We start from the raw sequence: 22,752 nt of genomic DNA on the forward strand, positions 1-22,752 counted from the left end.
TTACATTTCTCTAAAATTGTGAGATGTTTCTTTGGCAGAATCCCCCCCCTCCCAATTCGACAAGAGAGCAAAGCTCCCTTCGTAACTATTTGCAGATGTACACATTCATCAGGGAAGCCGTCTGTAAAATTTCAACAGTTTTTCTCTTTTTAGAGTTTTTCCATACTGGCCTTCCAGGACAGGGTGAGAAACAGCATCAGATGGCTTTGATACAATCCACACTGGGATTGTTGTCCTCCCTCCCCTCACTATGTGGATGATTTATGCATGTTGATGTCAATACAGTAGAAAACTGTTCTCTCAATATCAGGTATACCAGATCTGAACTGCAAAACGCCCGGTGACTACAAGGGGACAGCAAAATATTGAGAGTTTGCAGAGTTTCTTTGCCATCTACTGACCGGCTGGATTTTTGCAGTCCAGATCTGCTACATGCTTTGATTTAGCCATTGTTGGCCATTTAGGAGAAAATGTGGAAGGAAAATTGACCCTCGGCAGGATAATACCTAATACCTGGTACCATTACTCATGTTGAGAGTCTCTCTCTCTCTCTGAGAAAGAGAGAGAGAGAGATAGATAGATATTTATGATACGTCTAAATTAAGAGGAATAATATGTGTATGGAAACTGCCAGTTCCTTCATGGTTTTTAAAGTTGTGTTTGTTTCTTGATGTGGCTATTTTGTTACTCAGCAACTGAGCAGGCCCCAAAAATAATCAGAACACAATACTAGAAGAATTAGTGCAAATTTAGGCCAATTAGTAGTTCCTGATCAAGTCATTTGCATAATCAACAAATCATAAAAATGATTTAAAATGACAAATCTTCCTCCCAGATGGTTCACTTAATTGAAGCTTTACTGTAACTGGGACTATTTTATTAAGTTTTAGCATCCAAATACTTCCATTGTCTTATGCAGAGAAGTATTGACATAGACTGCCAATACTTATTTTTTTTTAAAAAAAACCACATTATTACAGATATCATGAAAGTATAAAATATTCCATTCAGCTACAGATATTTTGGGTTTCAGCAAATATTTAAAATATTGTAATCTGCAGACCTTTCTTGTTGACCTCAAAGCACCCTGGACTACATTCCTGGCTAGTCTGTTTTATGTCTATAGAAATTCTCCCAAGTGTTTGTAGCCCCTGAAGGAGTTTCCCCCATTTAACGACTTTTGACTTTTCTTTCTCTTCTCCGTTGCATCATATTGGATCAGAGAAGCAGGAAGTAACAAACACTCTCCGTTGGTTTCACCTGAAAGGGCTAGAATATTCCACTTCCCAGGATCCTTGAGTTACGGCATTAAAAGCAAACCTGAAAAGTTTTGGGTGATTTATTGAGAGGACCTGGGATTTTTCAGACACATAAACGTCAAGCTCAAGTCAAAGTTCAAGTGATGAGCCCTTGTCCAGTAAAGCTTCTGCAAAGTATATTTAAGATGGTCATTGGAGATAAGGCGAATTGCAACCGTCCTGTAGTATGATATACAACATATATCAGGTATTTGCTGTAATCCTCTGTTTAATATCACAAAGCTTTTAAGGCAACATCGTTTCATAAACATGTCACCTTAACTTGGTTGTATTTCTCAGTTACATGTTTTTAAAGAGGAGATCTGGATTATCATCATTATACCCCAAACACAACGTTTCTAATTAAACATTTCATAATTGTTGAATGAAATTATAACCATGTTAATGGCAACACTGTGCTCTGAAGTAATTGAGGGCATTCCCTTGAGACCACCCAATAATGGAAGTGCTCCTATTTCCTTCCCCTCCCCCCACCCAAAGGATGCCCGAGGGGAAAAGGAAGCATCAGGGAGGAGGCCTGGGGCATCGGATCCATTTGGATACCCTCAGGGGCACCAAAGGGCTGCCTCTCTTACTAACCAGAGAAAATAACATAAGTTTTCTCACGCTCGGAAAGTGGGATTCTTTTGCTTTGTTTTTTAGTGGGTATGGGGAATAGGATACATTGGGTATCCATAACAACCGCAATTCATGAATTCAGGAAGGAAAGAAGGGAGATATAATTCTCAAAGTCTATGAATTTTTAAAGTGGAATTAGCATGCCATATGAGTGATTAAATGAGAAGAACAAAATGAGGGAACTCTTGCACAATAATCATTTTGAGAAAGGGAAGAGCTTTATGATTGAAAAAAAAAAGGGGGGGGGAAGAATTTGTGATATTTAGACTTCATTTTCAAGTATAGTTCACCCCTCCCCCACTACTTATTCCAGTTTACAGCACAACCACATCATGAAGCTCAGCAGGAGTGAAGTAAACCTAACTCGAAAGAGAGATATTCATCAAGCTGATCTAAGATAATTCAACCTGAAGTAGAAACAATATTAACATCAACTTATTAATCACTGATGAACACTTGATGAAGATGTGATTATTTTTATTTTCCCCCAAAATGTAGACTTTGTAATTAACAATAATTGTAAACTTCAAGTATGTAAAGATAAAATGTACATTGAACTTTGTGGCAAAAATTGATTGTCAAATTATTAGTGAAAAACATAAAAAGACAAGGGGGGAAATGCTCCTTGTCTAATAAAAAAAATAGGAAATTATAGACATTAATTAGCTAATGGTGTACATGGAAACATAATTATGCACAATGAAACAGATACATCTGCGATCTATTGGAATCTGTTGGAGATCCACTACTGGTTGTTATGTAGACTTTAGATAGATCTATCGCTGGAATGGTCAGAGGGAAATTTTGGGGATTTGAAAGGAACAAATATATAAATATCTACATTTATACAGATCAGTATAAGAAAGGTAGTTTAAGGATTTTTTAAAAAATAACTGTATAGATTTGTATGAATGAAATCACTGTAAGGAAATAACCTCTCAGCTATTTGGGATTAGCCTATTATGGAGCTGATGAACAACTAGCAGGGGATTCAGTGTGAACATTTTACAGTACTTTTTTGTCAATAGAAGGAAAACCAGACCACTGTGTGCCGCCAGTCAGAAGGGTTTTGGAGTAAACTGTCAGGTTGCAATTCAAGTGAGCAAACTTACTGAAAGAAGCAAGCCCTGTGAAGTTCCGTGAGATGTCTGGATGTGCACAGTCACCTACACAGGCAGCCTTAGTTTAGATTCTGCTGTTTAGATAAGATGGAAAGTTAAGTATGGTGTTTTTTGAGTTCTTTCTCAATGGGCTATGCTTGCTTTCCTAGTGGCTTCTCAGCAACATGACCCACCCAAACCAAGATCCAACTGAAAGCAAGGATTGTACAAATGTTTATTTTTGGTATTTGAAACTATCTTTTTGGACTATCATCTTGCAGTCCAAACAAATGCAGCCCTGTGCAATTATTTCTCCTGGATTCATTTCCCAATGACCTCATCCCGGCTGTTGTCCAAGGGAAGGGAACATCTGGTTTTGCTGATCAAACAGGAGTCAGCCATCCCTCCCTCTCCCTCTCTCTCATTATAAAGTGTGACCAATTTATTCCCTGGAAATATTTGCCCAAAGTCAGGATGTATTCACGCTTAAGTATGTCGTCGTCTGGTCAAGAAGCCAACCAACCAGAAAAAAACCAATTAGGACTTTTTGAGTTATTTGATACACAATTCCAGTTTCATAATCAAATATTCATGGCTAGTTCCTATTTTAATTGTTTTCTTGGTAGAGAATTCACTTCCGTTTAGAATTTATACACATCATATATAAATTGATAAATTATTATTTACAGGACAACAGATTTCAAACTTTCAATCATCATTAATATGACATCAGTGGCTCCCTTCGACCATCCCACAGTATTTTTATAAACCCTTCCTGCTCTTCAAGAAGGACATTTGCAATGTGTAAGGAAATGTGTAACATAGAAGACAAGGGGAAGGAGAATGCTTAAGATGTGATTTTGATGGTATTTTTTTTTTTAATATATATATATAGGGTTTAATTTTTACAACTGACTTATTTTGGGTATAAGGTGTTACTATTTGATATATGTGAGGTATAAAGGAATGGGAAGATGGAATATTGTTTAACCTTTGGAGGACAGATAGAAAAATTTATGGATGTAATGTTGGTATTTGGTTAAATAGAATTTAATTGTTATAATTGATATATTTTGGATATAAGTTATAATTTTAATAATGTTATTTGACAGATGTAAGGTAAATTGAAGAAATATTAATATTAGCAATGTTATTTGATTTATGTAAGTGATATTAAAGATATGAGAAGATAGAATATTGTTTATTTTTGGAGATTGGATAAAAATTTAAGAATTTAAGCTGGAAATATGAATTATATTTGGGACACTGTTTAAGGAAGAAAGGTATATTATAGAAGAATTTCTGATGAATACTGGAAGATGAAATATCATTTTGGTCTTGATCGATGGATATTAAAAACTATAAGATTCTGAAGACTTCAGGAGTGGAATGGATTGATATATATTTGGTGTTAATTGATGAAGATTGGATATTAATAACTATGTATTTTATTGATGAACTGGAAATACTAATTTAATTGGAAGATTCCGAAGATTTTAGGAGTGGAATGGACTGATATATAATGGACTGGAAGAAGAATGTACTTTTTTGTTTCTGGAAGGGGAGTTAAGGTCTTAGAGAGAGGAGTGGCTATGGATTTGACTTATGTTATATTTTAATTTATGATTGTTAATTTTATACCCTGTACTTTGTTCTGGGAAGTCTCAGGGGTGGGAGGGGAGGGAGGGAGGGAAGGGGAGAGGGGGAGATGAAGGATCAATGTAAAGGAATGATTGAAGATATGTAATTAAGAAATAGAAATAATTTGAAATGAAAGCGGGCTGCTCAGCTGCCATTTCAGAAGGAATGGAAAGGAGAGGAGGAGTGAAGGAAGAAAGTAGGTAGGAAAGAGAGAGGTAGAAAAGGGGAAAGGAGAGGAAGAAGAAAGGTGAAAGAGAGAGGGTTAGAAAGGGTGGAAGAGAAGAGTAGGAAAGGAGGAGAGGATGTAGAAAAGCGAAGGAGAGGAAGGAGGAAGAAAGTAGAAGAAAGTAGAGGAGGGAGGAGGAAAGGTTTGTTAAGGAAGGAAGTGGTAGCTGGGCAGGTCCGAATAAGTAACAAATGAAAGTTAATGACTAATGTTGAATAAGAGACTGTATATTGAATATGTGGTTGGAAAATGAAAATAAAACTTTTTACAAAAAAAAAAAAGAAGGACATTTGCAAGAGACGGGATGCCTTTCTCTTCAAAAGTCTTGGAGAGGAAATCAAATAACAGCTCTTATAAGTGACAGCTGTCTATTTGAGCACCAAGACAAGTGCACAGGGTTGCCCTTTGCACCTTTATCTAGCAGGGTGCATTATTTTTTCCCAACATTAGCAATTATGTGAATTGACTCCACCCATAGATTTTAAGTTTTTTAATTAAAGGATTGGTATATCAGAATCTCTGGAAAAATTTGCAACATTTTGTGTTATGAAAAGAACTATTAAGATTCTCTGTATAATTGTTAATAGGTTTGGATAAATGATATCCAAATTGATGATAACACATTGCTTCATTTAATGATATTTGCCCCCATTAATTTGCCTTGAACATCTTGTTCTGACTTTTATCTTAATTTCTAATCTATGACTGTACAGAAATTAATAATAGCAAAGGAAGAGTCCCATTGCTGTCAAAAGTTGGCATTATCTAGGTATTTATAATGATGTTTGGAACAAAGGGGCAACGATTCCTGGCTTTCTCTAGCCTGCTGCCAGGTAATGGCTGGTGTGCAAATGGAAAAGAAATAAAAGAAGAAAATAGGAAGTAAATAAACTAGTAACTAAACCAAAACCTTTAGAAGCCAAAACTGTCTCTTGTTGATTCATTGCTTTGGCCTGGCTTATTTTCAATGAAAATAGTAGAAGCATAAAGTTGGAAAGGAACCCTCAGACGATTAATCCAACCTGCATCTACAACCTTCCTAAATCATTGGCTCCACTGTTCAGCTGTTCTTTTTGTTGGGAAATACTTTTACCATTCAACTGGAGTTGGCCTCCCTATAACTTTAGGTCTTGTTCCATATCCTGCACCCTGGGACGGGAGGGAATAGGTCTCGGTTTTCTTCTGTCTGGCTTCTCATCAGGTAACTGAAGAACACTATCATATATTCTCTTTGCCATTTCTTTCCAAGCTAAACATCTCTCTGTCCTCACCTTCTCGTATTGTTCAATTTCCAGTCTGTTGATGATGCTCGTTGCCCTTCTCTTCATCTGTTTTGACTTCTCTGAATTTAAAAGTCAGAGCCCCAAACGTTTGAGGCCTGTTCTTGGAATTTAGGAGCTACCTGCATTTATTTTCTAGTTGGTTCCATTCAATTTCCTCAACCTACTCCTTTAGTCTCTCAAAATCATTTTAAATTTTATTGCTGCCTCTAAGATTAGTTATTTGTATGACAATATGATTTGTGTCATTTGCCAATTAGACCTATAATTTTGAGGAAAATTTGCAAAAAAAAGAAGAAAAAACACAAAGATTGAGGTGGCGTCAACGGCAGCAGGAAGGGGAGACAGGAGGTCAAAACAGGGAAAAGATGGGAGGAAAAGAAAATGGGGAGGGAGGGAAATAAATAAAGGGAAGGTAAAGGAGCCAAGGCACCACCTGTCAAACAACAGCCATCTTCAGACCATGATTGTCCAGTACTAGAGTCTGCAGCCATTTGTATCTAATGCTCATTCTGTCTTCTGTTCGACCTGGGAGTGGAAAGGGAAACCCTTCGTTTTAACCAAATAAATTTCTCAGCCCAATGGGGCCGGCCTTTTCCACCCATTCTGGCAGAGGAGGCTTGCTGTGGGCTCCATCAGTCAGGGAATTTCAGCCGGCGGGCTCTGGGAGAAGGAGAACTTTTCTGCCGTGTCTCCCACCGAAGGTGAGATGGGTTCCCACCCTCCTGACCCGGCTCTGCCCCATGGCCTCAGGGCCCAGTGAGGGAGCTTTGTCCTGGAAGTGGTTTGCTCACTTCATTTATCTGATATGTACTCCAGGGGTGAAATGCTCCCGGATCGGACCAGATCGCGCGATCCAGTAGCGATGGCGGTTGCTGGTTCAGAGGACTGGTAGCAAAAATCCCTGGCCCTGCCCCCACTGCCTCTGCTGAGCCCCACCATCAGCAGCGGGTTTTTTTTTACTTTTAAAAGAAGGTTTTGTTTCAGCCGAAACCTGCCTTTAAAAATAAAAAAAAGCCTTTGAGGATCCCGCCCCTCAGCTGAGATTGGCAGCCTTTAAACTTAAAAAAAAAATAATTAAAGGCTACTTTGGGGATCTCACCTGAGTTCCTCATCAGCAGAACCTTAAAAAACATGTTTTCTGTAGAAAACATGTAGAAAAACTCCTTTTAAAAGAGTCTAAGCCACTTACCTGATTACTGATCAACCTCATGGCTTTTCTCACAGCCCAAAAGCCCCAGTTTCGCTTTTAGCACTAGACTGAACTAATCTAAACTTAGCTAATCTATTTCACCACTGAGTGATTAATGCTGTCTGGCTAAGGAACTCTGGGAATTGAAGTCCACAATAAAATAAAATAAAATAAAATAAAATATTTGTGCAGCTTTCTGAGATTTGGTGTGTTTCTGTAGTGTTTCACTCTAACTACACAAACACACAAAATCTCAGAAAGCTGTATGTGGTATTTTGTGTGTGTGTGTGTGTGTGTGTGTGTGTGTGTGTAAAGTGTGAAAGTTGGTTTTTGAGCTTTTTGTGGCTGTGTGAAGTGTGAAGTGCAGCTGCTTTTACATTGTGTGTGAGTCAGTTGTGTTGTGTTGTGTTGTGTGTGTGTAAAGTGTGAAAGTTGGTTTTTGGTACCTCTTATTGTTTTTTTATACTTTATTATTTTTATTATTTATTGTTATTGGCCACGCCCACCCAGTCATCTGACCACCAAGCCATGCCCACCAATTAAGCCACGCCCACAGAACCGGTAGGGAAAATTTTTAGATTTCACCCCTGATGTACTCAGATATATATGCTTAAAGGGATGCGGTGGCTTAGTGGGTAAGACGCTGAGCTTGTCGATCGAAAGGTCGGCAGTTCAGCGGTTCGAATCCCTAGTGCCGCATAACGGGGTGAGCTCCTGTTATTTGTCCCAGCTTCTGCCAACCTAGCAGTTCGAAAGCAGGTAAAAAATGCAAATAGAAAAATAGGAACCACCTTTGGTGGGAAGGTAACAGTGTTCTGTGCGCCTTTGGCATTGAGTCATGCCGGCTACATGACCACCGAGACGTCTTCTGACAGTGCTGGCTCTTCGGCTTTGAAACGGAGATGAGCATGGCCCCCTAGAGTCGGGAACGACTAGCACGTATGTGCGAGGGGAACCTTTACTTATATATATGCTTATGTTTATAAATTTTGAAAAGAAGGTAAATAATTTTAAATGTGATACTTTAAATAAAGGCAGAAACTGAGTAAATATGAACAAGTTTATAATAAAAAAACTACCTTGTATTAAATTTTAATAAAATACACTTTATTAAATAAAAATTATGAACATTAACAAATGAAAGCCAAAGATGTTTACATTTTTACTTACATTTCCACAACATCTTCCAACTCTGTATTATAAAACATTTTGCATTAGTGGGAGCTTCTCTGAAGAAACACTCATATGAAAAGATGAGTTTAAGCTTACAAAGGAAGCAATTCTATTCTCCCTTAGGTAGATGTAAATCCCAGCAGCGAGAGGGCAGCGTGGAGTGCCTCAGTTTCTCCAAGCGCTTAGCAGCATCTCTTCAAGGATGGGGGGGAACCCACTTAGGTGCATCCAGAGCTGGGATTCATTAGAAATGAAACACTGCAGATTCGGCACTGATCAAATTAAAACAGGAGACATTTTTTTAAACAATGGGAAAAAAAGCAAACCATTGAAAGAGTGCAATGGTCCCTGTTTAGGAGCTTCTTCTAAGTCTTGCGCTGCGCTTTCTCCTTCGGTAGCTTTTTGCTCCTAGCAGGGAAGTCACAACGATCTCAATCTGATGTTCATTTACGTGGAGGCTGTTTTCTGTGCCCTTTTTGCTTCCTTTCATGACAAGAGAGCAAGCAAAATGTTTCTTCTTCTCCTTTGCTCCTAAGGTGAGGGCTCCATCCAGCTACTAAGCGGCCTGGAGAAGGTCCGGCCGCAGGTGACCCTGGCTGGCCCCATCCTTCATTTCCATGCTCAGCTGATGGATTTATGCAATCGCTTTACAACCTACTAGGAGGGAAAACCCATTTCTCAATTCCTCCGGCTGACGAATACAACTCACCCAAGCTAACAGATGTCTTATTAATACAGCAATATTCATTTATCTGCATTTCCTTTCTTTGTCAGATGGAGCGAGTGAGGAACAACACAGCTTAGGGGGACAATTAATATGGAGCTTTTCACCTTGTCAGTTTTATTTCCCTTTCTATATACACACATACGCATATGTGACATCCCATAATACACAGATGGGTCCTCCAACAGCTGTTATCAGTTTACTTCACAGTTCCCCTGAGAAAGCTGGGGAAATCTGCCCATGCAGCCATCATCCCGTGGAAAGGATTGAAAAGATGCCCGGTCTCTAAAGGCCCCTCAGCCGAAGGACCGGGCTGGCCTTTAACCACACTGTCCCCACCCAGAAACCCTCTGCTTGGAGACGGGGACTCTCTGTTCCTTACGTGGGGAAGAATCACAAACTGGCCCTCACTGGCCCGGCTTATTCCTTAGCAGGAACATTAAAGCAGGTGAAGAGCAGCAGCAGCACACACGCGCGCGCGCGCACACACACACACACACACAGAGTCCCTGAAGGTGTTTGGTCAGAAGTTCAGCTGGAGAGGGTCTGCGCTGGCCCACTCCCCAGCCCATATCCCTTACTACAGTCTCAGGCAGTGCTTCAGGATACCAGGGAAGAGGAACACCTGCTGGTTAGTTGCTTTCATGGAGGGGGGCTCTGTGTCTCAGTTCCACCCCACCCCACCCCCAAAAGAAGTGACTGGCTTTGGGCCCGGCCTTGGCTGAGCACAGGCGCAAGAGAGCAGTAGGAAAATGCCACCAGAGGGGAAGCCCTGCTGCCTTCACCCTGAAGCCCAAGAGTGTCCACCTAGGCAAACTGAGCAAAGTCCCTGTGTCAGTTGAATGTAAACACGGTAAGGTGGGAGAATATTTTTTATCTGTTTTTATCTGCCTAAGGAACTACTGACCTGAGGTTAAAGCCTACGCATAACAAGGGAAGAGCTGAATAAATAGCCAGGCAAAGTGGACATATTTGGCACTCCAAGTGTATCAGCTCACACAGATAGACAGGCATGCAGTACGAATGTCTGACCTCCAACATTCATCTCACCTACGTGTCTTTAAAGGTGAGCTGGCACACCGTAAGCCAATCCTTCTGTTTGGCTGGGATCAGTTGCCATCTAGGTTCTTCCCACTCAAATTTGTTCTCACATGGTCATTAAGTTGATTAATTACATTAAGTTGATTAATTACCGTTTCTGTCCTATTATTCCCTTTCATTATATCAAATTAATACTTTTGCTTATATATATACATATTTTACCCTATATTTTATATTTTATACATGTTGTTGTTGTTGTTAGTTGCAAAGTCGTGTCCAACCCATCGCGACCCCATGGACAACGTTCCTCCAGGCCATCCTGTCCTCTACCATCCTCTGGAGTCCATTTAAGCTCATGCCGACTGCTTCAGTGACTCCATCCAGCCACCTCGTTCTCTGTCGTCCCCTTCTTCTTTTGCCCTCAATCTTTCCCAGCATTAGGCTCTTCTCCAGTGAGTCCTTCTTTCTCATTAGGTGGCCACAGTATTTCAGTTTCATCTTCAGGATCTGGCCTTCTAAAGAGCAGTCAGGGTTGATCTCCTCTAGAACTGACTTGTTTGTTCGCCTTGCAGTCCAAGGGACTCGCAGGAGTCTTCTCCAGCACCAGAGTTCAAAGGCCTCAATTCTTTGGCGCTCAGCCTTTCTTATGGTCCAACCTTCACAGCCATACATTGCAACTGGGAAAACCATAGCTCTGACTATACGCACTTTTATACATATTTTAGCTTATATATATATGTTTATATGATATGTTTTTTAATGTCAATGTTTGCGTATACTGTTGTGACAAAATAAAAAATATATATAACAAGAGTTATTATCTGGGTGTCTTAATGTTTTTCTTCCCTATAAAATAAGGATCCTGGACAGCTTCATCCCTGTTCCCCACAGTCCAGGATGCCTTTAAATTAGAAGCTTGGCCACAATATCTGAGGTAGGGTACGGTATGACGTTACAAAGAGACTAGCTAGCATCCAGCACCATTAAGCAAGCATGTCTTGTTACCAGGGAGTTTTATTCCAAGGATAATTGTGCTGGATATACCTGGATGTTCCAGTTGGCAGTAAGGAATTTTATAGAAGCAAAACGTATTCTGAAGAATAGCAAAATATATCTGGAAATGAGACGATTGCTCTATACTTCTCTTGTTGCCATATTCATCTGTTCTGACAAGCAGAAGGCTGCACCTGGCAAACCTTCAAGGGCCTTTGAAATGGCGAAAGTCAGGCCTGGCCAAAGCTTCAGTGGCATCTCAATGAAACAGACTAGATGGAAAGAAGAAGAAACATGGCGGACAGTTTCTGCATCACTGCTAAGAAAACTGCCTAGCTGTCCACGTGAGTTGACTCGAAGAAGGCTTTATCTTACCTTTTAATACCCAGATGCACATGTTTGGCCTCAAACCCCCAAAGATTTGGATCTGTAATGTTTATCTTGGATTGCTTGAGGAATTAGTACCATAATGCTAACATATGGAACAGTTTCCCTAATTTTGCCCTGCACGAGTAAACCTGCTTGCAGGGTTTTACCTACACAAACCTTTATCACTGCTGACAACCTACAACTAAGAGCCAAGGATAGCCTCGTAGTGGCAGGGTAAGGCATTCTCACAATTTACCTAGAGCATGCATGCACACATAACCTAGGAATAATAAGATGTACCGTATTCAGATTAAGTGCGCAGGCATAAACACAAATGGCATTCCTACAATTATGTCTCCAATTCAGACCCGGCTTTCAAACCACGGAATAACTGCTGACAAAAATATGTGATCAGTATGAAGTATTTCTACATCAGTTAAAATATCACTCGTGGATTGCGCTCCAAGCAACTAGGAGTTTTTCAAAATCTTAAGAAATAAAAGATCCTGTTCAAAATATTTCCCAGAGAAATTATTCATGAATTATTCTCTTTTTGCATTGGCAGTTGCGGCTAGGGAAAATTAGTTGTGGTTTAATCCTATGTCTCTCTCCTGCAATTTAACATAGATGCCAACTAATTCTGGTTATGCTTTTTCCAAATACGTTTCTTCTAACTTATTATCAGGAAAAGTGTGATAACACAATCAAATCATGTAAAATTCATTGTGGTTTGTGACTAACAAATCCCTGGTTAGAAGGGCAGTTTGGAAAGCAAGGTATGGCCAGTCCTCACATGGGATAAATGTAATGTTAGGGATTTAGCAAGCATTTTAACTCAGTTCGCTTCGAGGCATTATAAACAGTTTTTGTAGAAGACACACCTAAAGAAAAATGTGGAAACTGAAGGGGAATTGCAGTCTAATTTATATATTACTGTGTAGATATAAGTTAGAGAAGACTACATTAAAATGAGAACCATATCAATCTCGCTCTGATCTGCATATCATATATGATCTCGTAATAAATAGAGATGTATACATTTATTGCACAGGTTATTTTTGTAATTAGTAATAATGATGAGATGATTATTGAGACCTACAGTAAGTCAACCAACGTTCACATTTTTTTTTTCTTAATTAAGAATCAGGACATTCTTGAACAACGTATCTGGCTGATAACTTTTCCTCCTTGCAAGAAAAAAAAATGCAACCATAAATAAATTTTTCTACCATTCTACTGAATGGATGGCAAAACCGGTGAAGTGAGAGGACAAAACAAGCGGCACAATAGTGAAAACTGGCTCAGAATAGAAAACAGTCAGCAATACGACAGTTGCATGAAATGGCCTTTTCAAATTTAAAGCATGCTAAGACAAACCGACTGAAATAGAGCACATTTCTCCATTGGTTTTCTTTAACTTTTCTGATATTGAGGGGGCCCCCCTGCACCCCTGGTTAACTAGCCAAAGCTTTCCTGCAATTCCTTGTGGGACTTTGTTTCTCAGACATAAACATCTAGCCTGGAGAAATTGGTCTGTCTTTCTGAGACAGTTTGCTGAGTGGGAATCCCTTGCACCTTTTCCATCCTGCAGGGAAACAGATCCCGCACACGGTCCCCCTCCTGGGCTCTGTGCAATGTGACCATTGTGTGTGTGTGTGTGTGTGTGTGTGTGTGTGTGACCTGCTTTCCGGGGCATCTCATCATGCCTTACCTCTGACTGATGGCCGGCTCTGATGAAGGCGCAGACGGGATCGAAGGCTCCTGTTCCACAGGCCAGCAGGTGTGTTCGGTTGTATCGGTGTAAAGCACAGATGTGATTTGCACATTCCTCCTACAGGGGGAAGTAAAAACACAGAGGTAAAAAGTAGGCTGGTATTTTTTAAAGCAATTCTATTCCAGTGATATGATGAAGTTTTTCATTTGGGCCAAGCTTATAAAAAGGCCTTACGCCAGTCGGATTCAAAACCTGCATTAAGCCCTTTGAGGCAAACAGCAGAACCGTCAGAGATGGTGCCGATACTTCTCCACTGCTCTCCCCGGAATCTGCCGGGACAATATTGGCCTGGTCTGCAGGTCTTCGAGACCCCTTAACAGCTCTACCAAGACAAGTGGAGGGTGGCTGCTGGCCACCCCTGTCAGTTGACTGGCCAAGAGATGTGATTCATGGATCAGGTCTTGGGGTTCTTGAGTAATCTGGAGCTGGCTATTCAAGAAGAGGAAGCGATTTCAGGCTGTTCTGCCTGGTTTTAATCTCTCTCGGGTTAATCTGGCTTCACTCTGCTTGAGGAGATTAGAAGGAGGGGGAAAAAAAGAGTACAAAGCAATGTGTTGTAGCAATCCAGGTACTGAAGGGGAATCCCTGATGGAAATCCACTGTCAGCCACGGGAGGTCACCGGGTGATCATTGTCCGTTGGTGACCTCTCAGCCCATAGCCAATGGAGGAAGGAGAGCTGGATCCCTTCCTTGAGTCATGGAGGAAAAATAGGAAATATGTACCAAAGGAAGCAAAGGAGGGTGATCATCTTTATTGGATGCTCTGTGCAAGATCACCGAAGGAGAGATGTGAGTAAAGGACTAGAGGACACAAATGGATGTTCACAGTTACCCCATTGGTTATACTTTCTAGTGACAATCTCTGCCGTTTCCCTATGTTGTTTTTACAGTGAAATAACCCAAACCTTCAGCTAAAAGGAGAGTCTTTCTATTGAACTGGCTCTTCTGCTCCACATCAGACGGAAGCCCTTTCCCGGCCTCAGACTGGCATGTTGCTCAAATCAGATTAAAACAAGACCCTTTTGAACTCTAATCAGCAGGCAAAACTCAGGAAAAATGGAAAGAAAGCATTTCACAATTAACACAAACCATAGATCTCCCTTTGATTGTGCATTCTTCCACCTGCTGGGAGCTGCTGGGCCAGTGAATCTGCAAGAAAACGGGGCTCCGTTTAGAAGCTGGTACAACGATGTAGTTTTCTCATTAAATTTTAATGCAATGCTTGCTTTTCAAAAGGTTTCTCATAATTCAAAGGGTTATTATTGCTATTGGTATTACTGGGGAAGTCTGGAGTTGAAGTCTACAGATCTTAAACTCGCTAAGGTTAAAAAAAACACCCTGCTCTAAACAACTGCAGTCTAACATTGGACGGATTAATAAGGCAAAATTATGCACCAAACCATCCTTCCCTCTATGGAGCACTTTGCGTAATGAACGAGCAAACTTCTCTTATATTTGTTATAAATGCCTCTAAGCAAAAAGCCTGTCCATAATCCCATTAATAACACCCACCGGAATGCTTGATTATGCTGCCCTGGGAACAGGAGTCCCTCATCCTTTTAACCCATCTCTCTTTCATTTCATAATTCAAGCTTCCTTACAAGTAGCAGAGTTCTGCCTTCTGTTTCTGTACGATCTCTATGTTGCCACAACTAAGCAGCAAAATTCTGCTTTGTTACACAAGCCCAGTTGTTGGGTTTCTTTTGATTATCAAGAACTAACATTGGAAACTAGTATTTGACTCAAGTATGGGATGAAAAAATATGTATGTAGTAGAAGCAATATTTTATCTATCCATCTATCCAATCTATTCTCTCTCCCATTCACCCCCCCCCCATCTATGAAATTTATATGGACTCCCAACTCACTCATGGTGACTTACATGGATGGCTTAGAGGAATAAATATTGATGTATATTTGGATGTTCATCTAATTCTGGACCTGGATACTAAACCAATGAGCATACAGCAAGCAGGGGAGGAATTTGGTAGCTTCCCCTTCATACAGTGATGAGCTCTAAGTGCAACGGGAGCCAATGTACTCTTGTAGGATCTGATAATAAACTGAGCAAAGAAGAATCTGAACTAACAGACAAAAAATTAAATAAAAGATATTATATGTCCCATCAGAATCTTCTAAAAATCTTGACCCAGGTTCACAGGGCTAAATTAATCAGTTTCAGTTGCGACAAAATCAGTTTTCTCAGCTCTTCTTGGAAATATATATATATAAGTGGTGATTTATAGAGAACATCTGGAAGTATCTTCTCCAGATTCCCACCTCCAGAGGTTTGGCATGTGATGGGCAAAAAAAATATCATTTTGTATTATGGAACTGTGCATGTTATGGTAGGCATCTGATATATATGTATTTGGATGTGTATTGCTTTCGTGATATGCAAACCTTTTGAATATATATATATATATATAACCTTATCTACATGCACGAGTTTATTTTACTGATGGGAATCAGACTAATCTATTCATAGTCCTGCCCAACACATATTCGAGATTCACCAATCTTCACTTTCTCTTTGCCAAAGAGTATGAAGTTAAATATCTTGCAAACTCGGAGTTTCTCACCAGCAAGTTATTGAGCCAACAACTGGATTTTATCAAGGATAAATCCATCTTCTACTTGAAGAAAGCTACTTGGCTAACTTTCTTTTGCACAAATATACAGACAGCCCAAAAATAAATTTACATTTCTTTCATAAAGCAGTGCTTTTTCTTGATTGCTGATGCTTAATTGCTAAATATTTTCCACATAGAGAATGCAAGATGAGTTCGTACTACATATAAAGCCAGAAACTAATTGATTATAAATGCCTCCCCTCACCATGATTTCTCCTTCAAGATATACAAACTCTGAAAATGACTCAAAATGACTACATTCTGGTATTGAGTACTTGCCAGGATAAAAACCTTTTGGCTTGCTGTCAATCATAAGTTTACAGAATCACAGTCTGAAGTACTTTCTAAATTTCATCTGTAACTATATGACATCCACCATAGTTTATATTTTAAAGTGAACAAAGAAAGATAAATAATTTATGCTTTGATAAATTATGATATGTAAGTTGAAACAACAGGAGCTCGTTGGTCTGCTAGATCATGTGGAACAGGATGGAGTGAGATGCCAAACAAAAGTTTCTTTTCAGATCACAACCTGAACGTGATGCAACAGTAAGACAAACAACCCCCTCTGGGTGCAGTTCTGTGCTTGATCGAGAGAGCTGGGCTGTCAGAATCAAGATATGTCATTATCACTGCCTAGTCTTCATTAATCGGACTAGAATATTATATTTGATTCTGAGGGTTGCATTAAAACAAAGATATTAGGAAACTGGGGCTTGTCCAGAGAGAGGAACTGGGATGATAATTAAGGGAAAATATGTGAGGAACATTTGCAGGCATCTTTCTTGGTACACTTAGTTTGAGGTCGTGATTGTCAGAAGTCACACCACAGGACTCGGCAGGTTTGTGATCTCAGTAATCACAGTATCCAAGGGGCTCTCAGATACTGGCAAGGGGAGTTCAGAAAGAACAGGGTTTCTTGAAGGGTGAGAAGTATTTAAACAGCCAGTCCCCCATTGCAGAAGATGACTCAAAGCCTGAGGAATAAATCCTACCGCAGCCTCTGCATGAAGAGAAATATACGGTATGGTCAAGGAGGCTTCTCAGTAGAAACTGACATGCTGGAGTCAGGGTTATAAACCAAGGGCTTGGCAGTCAACCTTGGGTGGGCAAACCACTGTCCAACCTTGGAACTGACTTACTTCTTATTCTCTGGCAGACTGTTAGCCTGGTGTAAGCCTCCGCTCTCATTCCTGGATCTTGGATTTGTCCGCATGGAACCTCAGATTCTTTGTTTTTCTTGTGTAATCCTGAGATTAAGGCCAGTTGTAAAGATCTCAGAAGTGACCCCTTGGACTTGTAATTGTTGGCCCAGGAAGACAGAGGTCTGTTTAGCTTGTGGAAGAGAAGACTGCAGGGACACAGGGTAGCTGTCAGGTAGAAGATGGGACAGAACTGAATTGCTCGGGAAAAAGGACAAGAGACAATGGGTTTTAATTCAAGAAGAATGATCGGGAACACTTGTCTAGTGGCTAGAGCTGTTCAGCAGTGGAATCAGGGATCCTGGGAGGAGGCAGATCTACTGGAGAGGCTAGAAGGCCGTCAGCTGCAGATGTTGCACCAAATGATGTCCAACTCCTTTCCAACTCTCCATTTTATGAGAACAGCCAGTTTGGTCTAGTGGTGAAGACGCCGGATGGTGCGGGAGATGATGAGTTTTAGTCCCACTTTAGGAATGAAAAAAACAGCTGGTGACTTTGGACCAATCACCAGGAGATGGTGAGTTCTAGTCCCGCCTTAACCGTGAGAGCCAGCTAGGTCACTTTGGGTCAGTCATTCTCTCTCAGCCCAACCCATTGGGTTGCTGTTGTGTGGAAAATAGGATGAGAAAGGTATGTTGGATATGTTCACTGTCTTGAATATTATTTATTATTTATAAAATAATAAGGTGGGATACAAATAATTAAAAATGATTTAGTAGAGAAATCTGAGGCCACATAGAACAGAGCTTGGTGATAGTGAAGCAGGCAATTCACAAGCTGTGTTTGTGTGGCTTCCCAAGCCGCAAGATTAGAGCAGAAAAGTGGGAAGGCCTGCAGGTTCTAAAGTAAACAAATTAAACAAACAAATTGAATCTTACCAGCATTCATTAATGAGATAAGTTCTTGTGCACCCATTTCCTCTCTGTGTTTGCTTCCTTCCTGCTGCTCTCATTCCATTAATGAAATAGGTTTAGTATGATTATTTCTGATGCATTTAATTCCCTCTCTGTCTGCTTTGTCTCATCCCATTCCTATCAGTTAACCATTATTAATTCAATTAACTAGACTAAGCATGATTAATCCCACAATATTTAATGCATTCCCTGCTTATTTAGTTCACTCCAATTCACTCAATGAAAACCACTTGTAACGCCTGCTGTTCTCTGGGTCTCTTTCTCTCCGTGGGTACAACAAGATCAAAGGGTTTGGGGGCAGTTTAGGAAGTCCAGTGAACTCCCCTGTTTTCGGTTGCAAGTGAGTGGCTGAGCCCTATGGGGCACAGGGGATTTTGGAGGATTTTGTACTATTCCCTTCTTAAATATTATACTGGTGTCCTGCTGAGTGGGACTACCAAAGTAAACTCCGTATATACAAATTGATTTTATATATCATTTATTTATTTGAGTGTTTACAGCTGCAGCTGCCAGTTGATCTTGTAACCACGTCTCCTGCAAATCTGTTAAAGATCTTTCTTTAAAGGGTTTCATACTTTTAAAAAGTAAATGGAAAAACTGGAATTTTAAACAATTCACAATGCAAATTAATAAACCAGCGCAGTTTAGTAATATTTAATTGGCTAAGCCCTGAGGTAAAGTGCTGTTTCCGAAGTAGCTGAACGTATGCCACGTATGCCCCCTATTTGCACCTAGTTTGGGGCAGAAGGACCTTGACTCTTGGCCCGCGAGGATCCACTCTGCAGAAAGGAGCTGTGATCTTGTCTCCCAGGATATCTCACAACAATGGGCCCATGCAGGAGGCTAACCATCAAGATGATGTCAAACACCAAAAGAAAATAAACAGCCATCCCTCTTTCAATTACACTAATTCAGTGGAAAAGTTAGAAATGTAATCTGCCAGGGTAATGAGCCTCCATAAAATGAATATTTTGGAATGAGCCCGCTCAGTCAAAGCTCTCGAGTGTGTTGCTCCTTACAGGCCACGTCTGAACACTCGGAAATCCAACCTCCCCTCCCCTTTGATCATGCTTCAAAACTCAGGTCCTCCATTAGCGTAGGATATGTAAATTGTACTGTACCTCTCTGTAATTTTCACTGACTCGGTCTAAGCTGAGAGAATAGATCCGGTTTTTTCCTCCAATAAAGAGCCGATCTTGATACTCGTCCACAAGCATCACATGAAGGCCAAGCGATCCAGATGGACTATGAAAAACTGACGTCCGGTTCATATCCCACAGCTCTGAAATAGAACCAGACTTGGCGTTACAAACACTGGGGGACACTTGGAATGCTCTGCTCAGGTTTCCCTAGTGGTTGTTAGGAAAATCGCTGCCCAGTTTTTACTTTCAAAATTCTTTAGAGGGCTACATGTACATTTCTTTAATGCAATATTTATGTACAACCGAGCATCAATGCAAACAAAGATTTTATTCATAGAATTGCAGAACATAAAGTTGGAAAGCCCCTTGGAGATCATCTAGACTATATCTGACCAGTACAGAAATCCTGCACTACCACAGAGAGAAAGAAATATGCCCTTTCTAGGAATCTTCTACATCCTTATGAAACATCTGCTGCTAAATACTAAAAGCATGTTCGAACATCTGGAATTTTTGAGAATTCTGACAAAGTTTAAGGTGAGTTGGAGCCTGCCGGCTTCTGATCCTGCAGAACTGAGGCAGTTACCGTGATTTCCAAAAATAATGGAAGTGCTGCAAGTGTCAGTCTTTAAAGGACTGCATTTATCTATAGGAAGAGCAGCCCCCACCTCTAAATAATGCCAGTCGAAATAGTTGTTTTATGTTTTATGTTTTATGTATGTTGCTGAGAAGCAAAAGAACAAGCTGAAGATGCAGCTTGTCTGTGAAGGTGAGGAGAGATGCTCTTCTCGCCCAGTGGTGAATTTATTAGCACCCTTAAAAACACTTCAACAAATTTTCTCCCTTTTCTTGCCCGCTTGCCCCCCCCTCCCCTTCTGTTCCCCAGGAAGCTCATCAGAACTTGAGCCTGGCTGATTTTGGCAAAAGCCAAAAAACCTAGGAGAAAGCAGTGGCAAGCCATCTCTTTCTGTTGGGAAGAAAGCTAGGTGGTAATTGTTTAAAGTCACCAGGAGCCGTCAAGCTCAACTCGAAGTGGCTTCAGTTTCCTTTGAACCCTTTCAGCCTCCAGTTAAGTGTGCACATCATTTCTGCTTTCATCTGAATCATGAAAAGCTATACATTAATTTCTAAAACTGTTAACTTAGAACAGTTGATTCATACCTCTCTGAATTTGTTAAAATGAGAATTTGTCCATTTCAAGTGCCGAAACTACTATCAATTTAAACAATGGCCACTGAGTAATTATTAATTTACAAATGATACTATGTCCAGAATTGGAAAGAGCTTTCTTATGGTGAAAAGTTGAAAGATTTTACTAGTTTATTTTGCTTAGCATTTAGTTTATTTCGCATGTTCTTTAGCCTTTTGAAAAATCTTTTTCACTTTCATTAGTTCCAAGGATTATTCTTTCAAAACGTATTTATTTCAAACTGTTGATTAGAATTTAGAACACCCTAAACATGTCAGGAGTTTATTTATGCAAGTGTCAGCTTTCCAAGCGAGACTATGTTAGCCTGCTCAATGGAATCACCTACAAATTTCATGTAATATGAGGAGGCATCGGCATCTCATATTTCAACTATCAATTCAGGAAAACATTGATAAATGGGTTTCCTGAAATCTTGGAATCTGGTTATACGTATCAGGATACTGACACACTGCCAAGGAATATAATTTATTAGGATTTTTTTAAATGCCTAATGGAGGAGTGAACAAAAAAAAGGACTTAACAATCTTTTAAAAATGAAAATTATTACCAAAGAAGTAAACAGGTGGAAAAAAGAGGGGAAAAAGGAAACAAGATTTGGGAATTATAAAAGAAATACTCTAATCTCTAAAGCATAATTGCAATGAAATCTCATTTTATCCATGTAAATAAAACAATTACTTACAATTGATTAACATTTGCCAGATTGTCCTTGCTCTGCCATTTACATCTGCCTTGATCAATTACAACCTTTTGAAAATTGATTTGAAAAGTATCAACGAAAGTCTCTTAATTTTAAAACTAGAATTGTGCTTAGTTTGGGGTACCTCAACGTATGAACCGAGCATCATCCTAAGCCACCTTCTTATATCACTGCTTCCCTCCCATAACACCACGGAAGATGATCAGGAGGTCAAAAGTTAAGTCCCAGGAGGAAAGGTGGATGGAATTCGCCACCTCTGAGTTCAGAGACCAAAAATAAAAAAATAAAAAAATAAATCAAAGCCCTCTTCTCTCTTATTCCAGAGTAAAGGGAAAGGAATAACGGATGTAGTTATGGGAAGGCAATTTCTGGTTAAATGTCAGAATGTTTTGGCAAGGGGGCTAATTGCCCAGGGAACTGCTGGCCTGGATGGTATCAGGCAGAGACGGAAGAGGCTTTCATAGGTATTCCTGCAAGGAGGAGCAGTTTAGAGTTGATGCTGAAATTGGTTTCACGATTCCAGGAATCTCTGCGTTGCAAAACATTTGGCATACTGCATTACTAAATCCAGACAACCTACTACTGATAAGACATGTATGAAATACTTTTTGGATTTTGAGGGGCATTGTTGTCTTCTGGAATATCGGCACGTGGAATGTACATGCATTATTTAATGGAATACCAAGTTTGCCATCCCTGGTTTTTACTAGGCATACAATGTACTATTGCATTAATTGTATATCTAATTTCTGTGCAGAAAAGAATCTTAATTTCAGAACCATTTATCTTTTGTCTTCTGTTTGATGACTGCACAGTGCGCCCCTAACAACATTCTGCAAATAGATGAGAGCTCACTTACACCTCCACATAAATCTATTGTCAAATCTATTTCGTCTGGACTTTTAGCTATATAAAATAAATATCGATGTTTAAGGTCCAAGGTCACCCAGCTGATTTTATGCCTAAAGCAGGACTAGAATTCACTGTCTCCTGGCTTTCTAACCTGATGCCTAACTACTCCAAACTGGCTTTCTGTAATACATAATAAAAGGACAAAATTCACTCTATTTGCCAAGAATATAATGAACATATAATGAACATCAAATGCAATTGTAGTGAAAGCTCATATTATGCATTTTACTAAATTTTAGGAAAAACATGATTCATAAAATGCAGTCCAGTCTTCTACTTATGCAGGCAGACAAACCCTTGGGGAAAACCATTTATTCAGTCAGGATTTAATCAGAATATGCTTATTCTTAGCTGAGACTGATAAGCAAACAAAGCTTCCTCTTTCAGAAGGGAGATTCTGTGTGTGACAGAGGGAGTCCAAAGGATACACTATGTAGGGGACCTAAGAAGTGGGTGGGCGAATACAGTGCAACTTTGAGAAACTGGATCCAGAGTGGATAAAAAAGAAACAACACATAAATCAGGGCTAAAAATTTCATTTCTTTGCAAGCATCTGACTTTGTCTGGACTGGGAAGCCAAGCAGGT

General features: G+C 39.9%; 1 protein-coding gene across 1 annotated transcript in view; it reads right to left on the reverse strand.

The window, feature by feature from the left end:
- The window catches only part of SEMA3E (semaphorin 3E), a 141,900-nt gene that overhangs the window by 37,885 nt on the left and 81,263 nt on the right, over positions 1 to 22,752 (reverse strand). The window contains exons 2-4 of the mRNA XM_058190450.1: positions 19,324 to 19,484; positions 14,540 to 14,599; positions 13,388 to 13,507 (exon numbers count right to left, since the gene is read on the reverse strand). Coding sequence (XP_058046433.1) covers positions 13,388 to 13,507; positions 14,540 to 14,599; positions 19,324 to 19,484 — 341 coding nt within the window. The remainder of the gene's footprint in view (positions 1 to 13,387; positions 13,508 to 14,539; positions 14,600 to 19,323; positions 19,485 to 22,752) is intronic.

Source organism: Ahaetulla prasina, chromosome 7, assembly GCF_028640845.1.
Source record: "Ahaetulla prasina isolate Xishuangbanna chromosome 7, ASM2864084v1, whole genome shotgun sequence".
Taxonomy (NCBI): domain Eukaryota; kingdom Metazoa; phylum Chordata; class Lepidosauria; order Squamata; family Colubridae; genus Ahaetulla; species Ahaetulla prasina.